This window comes from Telmatherina bonti, assembly GCF_933228915.1.
Source record: "Telmatherina bonti genome assembly, chromosome: 13".
NCBI classification, from domain to species: domain Eukaryota; kingdom Metazoa; phylum Chordata; class Actinopteri; order Atheriniformes; family Telmatherinidae; genus Telmatherina; species Telmatherina bonti.
The window spans coordinates 14,732,653-14,744,829 of record NC_136611.1 but is presented as its reverse complement, the minus strand read 5'-3'; the positions used below and the strand labels follow the sequence as shown (position 1 = coordinate 14,744,829).

General features: G+C 38.4%; 2 protein-coding genes across 2 annotated transcripts in view; one reads left to right on the top strand and one right to left on the bottom strand.

The window, feature by feature from the left end:
- fbxl17 (F-box and leucine-rich repeat protein 17) overlaps nt 1–6,866 on the bottom strand; it is a 240,334-nt gene extending 233,468 nt beyond the window's left edge. The window contains exons 1-6 of the mRNA XM_079250767.1: nt 6,710–6,866; nt 3,939–4,441; nt 2,742–3,107; nt 2,470–2,592; nt 2,056–2,313; nt 1,781–1,912 (exon numbers count right to left, since the gene is read on the bottom strand). Of these exons, the coding sequence (XP_079106893.1) occupies nt 1,781–1,912; nt 2,056–2,313; nt 2,470–2,592; nt 2,742–3,107; nt 3,939–4,421 (1,362 nt within the window). The 5' untranslated portion in view covers nt 4,422–4,441; nt 6,710–6,866. The remainder of the gene's footprint in view (nt 1–1,780; nt 1,913–2,055; nt 2,314–2,469; nt 2,593–2,741; nt 3,108–3,938; nt 4,442–6,709) is intronic.
- Nucleotides 6,867–9,517: 2,651 nt separating this feature from the next.
- Nucleotides 9,518–11,943, top strand: prxl2c (peroxiredoxin like 2C). The gene is made up of 6 exons (XM_079251434.1): nt 9,518–9,915; nt 10,209–10,277; nt 10,457–10,510; nt 10,757–10,865; nt 10,963–11,097; nt 11,239–11,943. The coding sequence occupies exons 1-6, from the start codon at nt 9,733–9,735 to the stop codon at nt 11,367–11,369; spliced, it is 681 nt and encodes a 226-aa protein (XP_079107560.1). The 5' UTR covers nt 9,518–9,732; the 3' UTR covers nt 11,370–11,943.
- Nucleotides 11,944–12,177: the final 234 nt, after the last annotated feature.

Sequence of the window (12,177 nt, the reverse complement as noted above, 5' to 3'; positions counted from 1 at the left end):
ACCAAAACAACAAAAAACACGATTTTGAGTTTTACACATTTATCAGAAGAAGCTGAAAAGAAGGAGCACTACTTTAGTTGTTCATTCAGGTAAAGTTCAACGCTTTCTTAAAGTTCCACAAACGTATTTCCTTAAATCCGTCCAAAAATCTACAGAGCTTGATATGGTCTTAACGCAGATAAAACAAACCCTCCATCAAGGAACTGAAAGCAAACCCACGGCAGGAAACAGAGAAGGAGAGAAAAAGAAAAATGTATGTGGGCGTGCACATGACACAAAAAAAAAAAAAAAAAAAAAGGGGGGGGGGGGGGGGGGGGGGGGGCGAGTGCAAGACCACACAGAAACATCCTGAAATGATTCATTTATTCCATTTTAGAGGAAAGCAGATCAAAGTGGTTGAAAGACTCATCCTCATCTGTGATTGATTAGGACAGACAGACACAGGAATATGCAGCAAAAGCCAGGAGGGAAGACGAGACATAACAACGTGGCTTTAAGAGGCTTTCACGACTGTCCCATGACACTGCAATTTATAGTACACTAAAAAGCAAAAAGGCCCATTTCAGCAGGGTTTACTGGATCGGTTTATGTGTCAGACAAGGGCTCGACCCACACAATCATTCCACAAGAGTTCAACCATCTATTATGTTTTTTTCCCAGAGAAGTCCCCAGTTGGTCAACGATCAGCTGATCTGCTGAAAGGATATTCAGACACTTTGTGCATGATCCATGTACCAGCAGTAGGAGTTGATGTCAACTCTGAATGAACACAAAAGCAGCATGAACTCACGGATGAGGATGCATATATGTGAATCTTAAAGCATCAGACTCACGGAAACAGCAATTACAAGCAATTTTTTCAACAAAACATCAAAATCTGTTTTCTTTTTATCTTAGCAGCTGGGGGACAGAACTTCCCTTTTAACAATCTAACATGTTTATAAGACAATCAACCAAAGTGCCAACGGCCATGACATAACCCTTCTCATGTGAGCTTAGTTTATTTTTCTCTGCCCAAATGCAAGGAAGCCAAAATGAAAACAACCCACTCATATCTAAAAAAAAGAAATGGCTGTCTGAAATTAGCAGCAATAACAATCTCTCACCTAGAGGTAATTGTTAATCTCATTTACTTTTAAATTGATAAATGGGGTTTTAATAAACTGAACGACTGTTAACGGCTTAAAGTGGACTAATTCAACAGGGTCACGATAACTCATGGATGCTGGAGAAACACTAAACAGAAAAAGGGTGAGTCCTTTACAGAAACAAAGATTTAGAAAATGAGGGCGTGGAATGGGCAATCCAAACTGCATTATAATAACAACATGTTTCTGTCCATATCAGCATCCAATGCTGGACAGAAAATACAAACAAGACAAGCGATTGTGATTTGATGGAGAAATATATATATATTGTTGTAGCCTGCACAGGGAAAGCAGCCAGCCAGGAGTTTCCAGAAAACAGTGACATCCAGTGGCGATTTAGGATAGTTTGGGACTTTCTATATTCGTTTATATTTCATGGCTAAATATAAGATGACAGTCCAAGGTCTCTGACTGAGAGGCGTATGATGTATAGAACAAAACAGAAGCAAGATACAGTTTTGGGGTACGACTGCACAGGAACCCACCTCTATAGAAGACACCAAAAAGTAAAGAATAAACACCCATGTACTGGTAGGGAGCTTATGAACAAGGGGAAACCACAGAGCAGACACTGGGAAGAAAAATAAAAAAGTGAACATATAAGAAAGAGAGAAAACATCTGGGAAACTGACCATTTTGTTCTCTTGCAAGTAGAGTCTCTGTAGTTTTGGACATCCTCTAGCCAAGGCTATCATGCCCTCATCTGTGATGCCATAGCACTGACCCAAGTGGACGTCCCTCAGCTCACTGCAGTTTGCTCCCAGCTGAGGAAATAAATGCAAGAATTATTCAAATATTTCAACTTTTTATTTTACATAAGTACCCCTTTCACTTTTATGATCTTGCCATTGAAGTCTAACCAAGAGGATTAGATGCCCTGTCTCTCCAGTCCAGTTTGAAAGATTACCTTTTTCAATGGCGCATCTGTGAGTTTGTCCTGATTTCCCACATGCACTTTGACCAGGAGAAGGCAGTGTGTGGCCAAGGCTGACAGCGAGATGTCACACAGCTGCTTGCACCGGTAGGCTGTGTACTTCTGCAGGCCTGGACAGTGTGAGGCCAGAGAGGACACGCCATAGTCATGAACCCCTCTGCAGTCTGAGATGTTAATTTCTGTCACATTCTGTCTCCGAGAAGCTATTTTCATAAGGAGATCATCGTTGACCTGAGAAAAAAGCAACACAAGGAGAGAAAACGTTAGTTTCAAACATTATTCATAAGAGCTTTTGTACTTTATTATAAGAAAAACTCGAAAGAATATTTAAAAAGTATAACTTTCTTGCATTTAAAGAATAATTTCTTCAGACACCGAGTCTCTTACTTGTTGTAGGCCACTGAGGTCGATTTGCTTCCAGAACTGGAAGTCCAAGCAGAGGTCCCTCCAGTACTTACAAACCAGAGAGGCACAAAGACAGCGCTCCTTCACTGTCAAGTGGGACAGCACCTATGAAGTGTGGGAAGACAAAAATAAGATTATTCATCAACAATTCATTCTCATTGGTTGTTGAACACAAAAACATGCAGCTAAGTTTTCTGTCTCAACTTGACTGTACAGAACCAGCAGATAACCACATAAACAAAACCCCTTCTTACCTTAAGAAGGATGGAAGAAGGCAAGTGGTTAATACTTAAATGATCAGCAGCATCAGAACTTCTCGCTTGGCAGTCATCGTAATGATGCAGACAGCACGGCGAAGAGTCTGAACTGTGGGGTGAGTCCCCATGGAGACTCAACCCACAGCAGCCATCAGTAGGTGATGACGAAGAGGAAGCAGATGAGGAAGAGGAGGGGACCGGACAGAGGGAAGGGTGGGAGCGACCAGTTTCAGAGTTTGAGGCCGACTCTCCTCCTCCTCCTCCTCCGCCATGCTCCAGCCCTCCGTCAGGAGCAGCGAAGGCACAGCGTGGCTGCTTGCAAGGGGTGCACCTCTGCACCTCTGAGCACTTCCTCTTACACACCTGCAGCCAAAGACACCATATCAGCCAGGTGAAACCTGTGTTGTCGTTTTTTTCTCAGATAAGTCACAGCACTTTTTACTGTTAAGGTGTCCGTTACAATTACAGTATGGAAAGACCACAAACTTCCTACACCATACCAAAGCTATGGTGAGTTATTAATGTCCTACACCAGGCAGGCACAGCTTCGGTCCTCAAGGGTCGCAATCCTGCCAGCTTTCCATGTATCCCTGTTCCGACACACCTGATTCAAACTAATCAGTCATTGTGCAGAACTTCATTGGCTGTTGGGTCAATTTAATGGAAACCAGGTGTGTTGGAGCAGGGATACTTCTTAAACCTGTAGGACAGCAGCCCTCGAGGATCAACTTTGGGCACCACTGTTGTTAAAGCAGCATCTTCCTGAGCTGGGTCTCAGTCAGAGTGTGAGAGATCAGACTGACTGGTATTCAGTGTTGTAAACAGACACGAACAGATTGGATTTATGATGGCTGCAGTTGTGTTGTTGCATCTTGAGATTACAGAAGCACCTCATTTGTAGTCTAAAGCTTTGAAATACTTACTTAGCTGATATACACAAAAGCTTTTCTTTATTTTTGTTTTTTTTTTTTTTTTAGAGGGGGGGGGTTGCTGTTCTGGTGCCTCTTTGGCATTCTGTATCATCAGTCCAGAAGTCACTGAAATTACACCTACAACTTAGTTTTGGAATAAAGTATTACTTGAAGATCTGAATCATCATTCAAAATATTTCATTTCAAACCAAAGCAGCTTGTGTCATTATATATTCATGCTACTTCTTTATCAGCTACAATGTTTAGCAGTGTTGGTGCTTACCATCTCAGTGTAGTCACTGGTGCAGCCGGGCACAGGCAGAGGTATGGGCACGGTCACAGACACACCAGCGGTTCTGAACAGCACCGGTGGTGGAATTAGTTTTGCAGGTACAGCAGACAAAATGCTCCTGCCCTGACCTTCCCAGATAGCTAGCTCCCTCTGTGACAGCAGAAACTTGGAGCAGTCGTCAGGAGATGCAAGCGATGCGTATCGCTCTGCGAGCTTGGAGGCAGCTGTTGCTCCGATGCCGACTTCACCGACGCCTGGGACGCTGATTCCTGTGATGCTGTTGTGACGGCACCCGTTGACACCGGTCTCCAGATGGTCGCTGTCGTCGTCAAAACCACTGCTGTTGCTGTGGACGATGAAGCAGAGCATGCAAGGTCCCTGCAAGAAACAGTTCCTCTTCTTCTTCTTCCTGTGATGCAACTTGCGTGTCCTTTTCTTCAGGCGTAAACCATTTTTCGAGAGAAGATGGCCCATATAGATGATTCAAGGAAACTCTAGAACAGGAATAAATCCATTTCATTGTAATCAGATAATTTACTTTTACATAACAATGTATGCAATAATAACAACAAACTTAACAATCGAAATAAATCTCAATCCTGAGCCAACTATTTTCTCTGGTGCGTTGCAATGTTTCATATAAAAAAATGGGAAATCGCCTTAATTCAGAGTGACAGAGGGGATACAGACTGCTGATCACTTCAATTAAACTTCATGGTGATTTTGTACTTTATTACAGAAAGGGAAATATAGTCTGTCTTTTTTTCTCTTTTTACTTCTTACTGATATGAAAACAGGGGACATGTATTAAGGTTACAATGTATGAAAGTTTCCCCGTATAACAGGTATTTTTTATGGTTTCACCATTTACGTTATAACCCTGTTACTATGTAAATGAACTTAAAGATATACACTTGTACATGGTTTGAGCCACAACACTGGAGGCCTAACGGAGACTTAAAATCTCATTGCAAATAGGGATGCACCGATACCAATATCAGTATCAGCTCAATACCGTGTGTGTACTCATACTTGGTATTAATAAAAGTGTTCCAATACCACAACCGATATCACACTAGTCAGGCCAGTGCAGTGTTTGATGACATGCTTCGGACAAGTTTTAAAAGAAATAAATGTTGAATGTTACAATGTGACATTTTTTGTTACACTAAAAGCTAGATCTTTGTGTCGTAATCGCACATGCATAGTTGTATTTGGGTAAAATGTGCCAAATCAAATTAAAAAATTTTGAAATTGTTAGATCTGTAATGTTATTATATTTGTATTAGTGAGGTAACTTAAGAAAGGACGCATAATTTATTACAACCTAATGAAATCTTACAGATAAAACAGCAGTAATAACCATAGTAAAAAATAATGTTCACACAAACAGATTTGTTATCAGCAAATATCAGTATCTGCAGATATTCAAATTTCAGATATCAATATCGGAACTCCCAAAAAGTGGATCGGTGCGTTCCTAATTTTATGGAAGTGGCGAAGGTGAAAAACATAAAATGTAGGAAGAAGTTAAGACGATGCACACACAAATTCTCCATCCCTTTGAACAGTTTTTAGTAGGGGTGGGAAGATCGGAAAACAAAAAAATCTGAATTCTGGATTTTTTTCTTCACAATTTTAAAATTGATTTTTTTTTTTCATTAAAAAAAATCGATTCTTTTTTTTTTTTTTTTTCAAATGAATAAAATTAATCCACAATAAAATTTTTGTCATTTATATTGTTTTTATTGATCTTTTACTTGTCTTCTTGGGGGTTATAGCATCAGAATGATGATCTGACTACTGTGTTATTTTTACCTCATTGAAATCAAGAAAAATGAGGAGCAAAAAAAGTTTTATCCATTTTTTTTGTTTGTTTTTGTTTTAGTCTACAAAAATCAGCAATATTGGAGAATTGTGAGAATCGCAATTTAAATCGAATCGGCACCCAAAAAATCGAATCAAATCGGGACAAAAGCATATCGTCACAGCCCTAGTTCTTACAAATATTGTTGATAAGTCAGCATAAATGTAGATACAGTAGTCCATTTCCACTCCGCAGCATAAGGGGAAAACTAATAAATCATTGCATAAATCATCTATGAACAGAAGAAACGTAAACAACGTGAGTGTATGGCTTAATAAAACTACTAAAATGCTAATTTGAAGTTCCGTTGTGTGTCAAATAAAAATCTAGATAGATTTATGCAGCAACATATTTATGATGATGGAAGAACGATGGCAACCAATACTGTCAAGTTAATTTTCTCACTTTCATCATTAAAGTAAACTCAGTGCACAGCACAAATCTTCATTAGATCCACCATAAGTAGCAGCCTCTACAGCCGTGTTCATCCACTGTGAAAACCACTAGATTGGCATTTTGTTTTCTAAAAAATAAATAAATAAAACATTTGCCAAGTGTTGCAAACGCTCATTAATCTTATGTGTTTAGTAATAATGAATGTAGCTGCTTCTCAGTGACGCTGCTTGTTTTGGTTGCTGCCGAAATGAAAACACAAAGATGTAAACAGTGAACAGGTGGTCATTTGTTTAGCATACGCAAACACAAAAAGCACTCTAAATGTGTCGTGTGCGTGCTTTTTCTAAACAATTCATAGATTCATGACTTAGATTTGCTCATAGTCCCACTCTCATTCAAAAGAAAATGACACAAGCTAACAGCTTTCTGACAGGCCAGCCAGCTCCATCATCAGATGCTAAGTTAGCTAAAATAGCTCTCGAGAAGAAGCAGCTCTCACCACTTCACACGGTGCTCCCTCACTCCGGGCGGCATAATAATGCAATGCAACACGGCCAAGGTGGGAGCGGAGGAGTCAGCAGTGGAGACATAGACGCAAGAAAACCTGTGTGTGAAGTGCCGTGGTATTTATCCAAACAGTGGCAGCTCTGGCTCAGCCTCTGCTGCTGCTCTGGAGGACAACACTTCCGCACCGAGAGGGCAGCAATAAGGAAGCCGACGAGGGCGATTCGTAATTCATCTTGGAGGCAGGCACTGAATGAGACTGTCTGTCAAGTGAAAGAAAATAATGAAAGCGTTGTAACATTATGTTCCAGCCGTAAGCTCACTGTGTGCATGGTCATGAACTTTTTTCTCATTATATTTAATCCTATTCACTGATTGTTTCACTAGGTCAGAGTTGAAGCTCTCCACAAGTCTTGAGGCAAAATTAGGGGATTACCATGCAGGACCATTAGGGAACTTCAAAGGCTACTGATATAAACCACCTAGGTGATAAGAAAAAACAGTAAAATTTTGCTGAAGAATGCAACTTCCACTTAAGGACACATACATGAAGGGGTGAAGAGCATAGACCTAAGCTATTCAAGGTCATCAGGCTTACAAGAAATAAACAAAACAGAGATGTAATTGAGGAGATGTAGCATAAAGAGACACACTGATATGCAAAATGACCTAAATGTGACAGCAAAAAATTCTGAAAAAGTTGAGATACTTGGTAAAAGTAAAAAATAATAAAATTGAAATTAAAAAAAAAAAAGCAATTATTTGCAAGACTCTTGTTTTTAACAATAAAACATAAATAACACATCCAAAAATGAAAGTAAAAAAAACTGCACTGTTTTGTTGATAATGTTAGTGCATATTGAATTTGATAGCATCAGCACATCTCAAACTGGAATCAGAGTTGGTAGAAGTGCAAGAAAATCTGATAATTTAAATTAATTTGCAGATCTCAACAACAAGTGGAAGAGCATTTGACAGCTAATTGTGCTGACTGGTCAGTAACAGGACTGGGTTTCAAATGAACATTTCAGAGAGACGTATCGCAGATATTTAACTAGACAATAACTCAACAACGTGCGAGAAAAATTGCTAATGTCTAAAATTATGGGACAATTTCAGAAAAAAATATTCCTCAATGTTACATTTCAAAGACACTGAAGAGACCACCATCAAAAGTTTAAGAGAATCAGAAGGGATCTCTGAGAGCACAAGAGAAGGCAGGTTGAAGCTGAATGCTTGTGATCTCCAGGGCCTCAGACAGCACTGCATTCAAAATTGACATGATTTTCTGTTGGAAATCATTGCATGAGCTCAGGAACATGCTTAAATAAGTCTGTGAACACAGTTTGGTGTGCAATCCACGAATGCAGGTCAAAGTTTTAGTATGCTGTTGGGGAAACCACCACAATGCAAAAAAGAAGTCAGATGTGATGCTAATAACACTACTGTTTTCTCTGAAGATGTAAAACTATTCTGTGGTTGGGTGAATCCAATTTTGTAATTACTTTTGGAAACCATGGAAAAGGATGGCGATGTCAAAAAGGCAGCCAATGTCACTTTGAGCTCTTTTGGTTAAATTTGGGTCTTTATCTTTTAAAAATATCAATGCAAGGGTCGATTTTTTTTTTCATTACTTAAAAGAAAACATGCTTTAGAAGATGATCTGTGCAAGATTGTAAAAAAAAAAAAAAATTACAAAAGCTCTTGTTCCTCAACTGTGGGCTTATAATAAAAAACATACAGATAACTTTTATTTGTGTTTGTGAAATTCCTACTTTAAAAAAGAAAATAAAATGTCTGCTGTTAACTACAACCATTAACAATCACACAACGGCATACTTTGTTGTCTTATAGCTAGTGCTTTAAGTGGAACAAAATAAGTGATGGTTCTCCCTTAATGACTTGCTGTCAGTTTGTGATGCAAACATGGGACAAAAACATGGCTGATACTTATATTTAGATCTATAAATCGATCATTTTATAGCACAGAAATGATAAAAAAACAAACACAGTTTATTCTAACTTCTAAATCAAATCCACATTTGCCAAATTCTAAGTGCCATGGAGACACTTTTATGAACTCCAAGCCTCATTGCATGGACATTAAAAATAACATTGAAAAGTAAACTTTAAAGTTCATTAAACCTTTCATGCATGAATTAATAATAAAAACAATGCAACATTTTTCACATTTTTGTGAAGAAAAAAAAACCCACTAAAGCAGTTTATTTACAAAAATACCCTCCTCATTCATGAATATGCAAGAAAAAGCTTGTAAATAGGTGCCCACTACAAGGTCACTATGCATGAAAGGGTTAAAAACAAAAAGTTCTACATTTAGATTTATTTAGCTTATCAACAGGCAAATTTAACAGGGAATTACTATTACACTTTTCCTCTGTGAAATATGTTTTTCACAGCACTAGGCCTGGTCCATACCACTTAACAATATTATCTTATCTTTAATCTAGAAATAATGTTCAAAAACACAAAATACTTACCAGCCATACACTTAGTTTGCAGCCTCTGACCTTCATTCTCTGGTGTAATAAATGACTGTTAAGTAGTACTACTGTCATCACTCAACTCTGCACCAGTTTGTAACATTACAGCATTACAGATAGTTTTTTTCCCTCCACCTTTCCTCTCATTCAAAGCACGTCCACTTCAATGTAAACACAAAAGCGAGTGAACAACGTGACGTGCGGCGTGACGTTGTGGACTACAGCAAGCGTTGTGCGTCTAAACCGGTCTATTTCTTTTGAGGCGACTTTTTTTTTTTTTTTTTTTTTTAACCAACAAATATAAGCTGTAGTATGTGGTGAAGTCGTAGGAGGGTATACTGATTGCTGAGGAAAGACGGCGCTTATATCTACTTTCTGGTGCTTTTTTTCTACGTCTTTCATACGCAGGGAGCTGCCTGGAGCCGATGGGCGTGAATATCCAGCCTGTAACTCTTCCAGCTTGAACGGGCAACTCCCAAAATAGCGCTTCTCTTTGGGAAGTCTCGTGGCAAAAATGGCTGAAGTAGTTTCACCAATAACTCGACAAGTAACTAAGCAGATTTCGACAAATGCAGCTCTTTCCGTCATTACTGACCTCAAAGAAACCGAAGACTGCTTAATTTATGATCGGCATGGAGTCTCTGTCCCGTTCAAGAGCTTATATGAAGACAGGAAGTCTGTTATTATTTTCGTGCGGGTAGGGAAAAAAATACTATTTTTTATGGGTTTTTTTCCCCCATTCTGATTATTATTAATATATTTAGCTGAAAAATGCATTTGGAAATTTATTAAAGGTTCAGTTTAGTGGACTGAACGTGAAAAGGTGTCTCTTGACATCGCAGGCATCAGGTGAGCCGAAGTCAAGCTTACTGTACAGATATCCAGGTGGAAATGGGGGGAATGAATACTTGAAAACATGAGAGATATACGTGTAGCAGTGCGAGTCCTAACACAGCATGTGATCTTTCATGCATGTCTTATATACTGCAGAATTTCTTGTGCTACAGCTGCAAAGAGTACGTTGATGATTTAAGCAAAGTACCCAGAGAAGCTCTAGAGGTGAGTCCTGACATGTGCAGCACATGGATGCCCTCAGGGCAATCACATCCAAAGGTTTATAGGTGCAGATTTGAAATGCAAATTAGATGCTGGATTTATTTTTATTTTTTTTTTTTTTTTTTTTTTTATTGTAATGTGTGACTAGGAAAAAATACCTAATTTGCTGTGTGACTTTGCAGGATGCTGGAATTAGACTGGTTGTGATTGGTCAGTCTGTTTATCACCATATAGAGGTAATTGCATTTCTAGAAATATGTGTCCTTCTCTTATTTGTTAATGTGGTGTGCTGAAATTAAATATAACAGCAAATTTTATTCAAATTCATTTTTAAAATACTTTTTGATGGAAAGTGTGTGTTTAAAGATGTTTGATACCTCAAGTCAAAAGAGACAATATCAGTTATGTCAAGAACTAACTTGCCTGTTTTTTCTTTATTTCAAACATACAAGATCATGAATTTATTTCTGTCTCTTATACAGCCCTTCTGCTTGCTGACAGGGTATCCCTTTGAAATGTATGTGGACCCAGAGAGGTGCATTTACCAAAAGCTTGGGATGAAAAGAGAAGAGAAATTCACAGATGATGGTGGTATTTGATCTATGCGAGTATCAAGCTGTTGCCATAGGAGACAGCCTTTTCTTAGATACACTGTAATTAATAAAATGTTGCATCTGCATGTACCCAGCACACCCCAGTCCCCATGTGAAATCTGGTTTATTTATGGGCCAAGTGAAGAGCATATGGAGGGCCATGACAAGTCCTGTATTTGACTTCCAGGGTGACTTGCATCAGCAAGGTGGAGCCATCATTGCGGGACCTGGTAAGCTCTTCCATCTGGGTAAATAAAAGTCTCAATCTTTTCCATTGCATTATATATATATATATATATATATATATATATATATATATATATATATATATATATATATATAAAATTTCATTTCACCCTTTATCTCTGCAGGCCCTAAAGTTCATTTTTGGCATTTTGACATGAACCGCCTGGATCACATGCCCATCAACTGGCTCCTTCAGCTCGCAGGAGTTAAACAGACAGTGGACTTCAGTGATAAACCAAAGATCATAAATGTATAGCAAGAACGTGATTTTTGTACATGCATTGACTCTTCAGTGAGGTTAGATACAACATTATTTGGTGTACCTGATTATGATTTGGAAACTCATATTTGGTCATTGCCCCCAGATTGGCAGTGGCCACTAAAAGGACACTCAACCCCCATATCCCTGGATAAAAACACAAAATTACAAGTGGTATTCAGCCCTGAATCAAATGACTTTGTAGTAACTGTCTTTATTTATCACCTTCATCGCTGATTGGCAGGGATGGAAATTTGACATGGAGCTGAAATAAGTTTTAAAACCAGACACTAACAGCAACTTCTCACTTGGAAGAAACTTGACACACAGGAACACTGATCATGCAGACAAAAAGACACAAAATGGATCTATTTTATTTGTCTATATGACAAAATGATAATGCTGGCCACAAGCAATTTAGCTAAAATTGTCCAAAAGTCTTTGGTTCAATTATTGCTGAAAGAATAGAGTTGAACTTGTCCTCCCAGTTTTTACAAAACCTCAAATAAAGTAGGCTGATGGAAAGTGAATTGGAAGTTATCAGGCCCATATTAGCTGATTAGGCTGAAATCTTGCCAATAAACCGTTTTGTGGTGTAAAAACATTAAACAATTACATAAGGAATCATGTTGTTTCTGTGTGTTGTATCTACATCATTTTGATACAGTACTTGTGGTTAGATCAATAGGATAATTATAAATAATTAATAACTGATGCACTGATTTGCTATCTTTACATATACATCATTCACATCCAGTTGTATTATTCAGCATTTTGCATTACATGCTGATATATTTCTATAGTA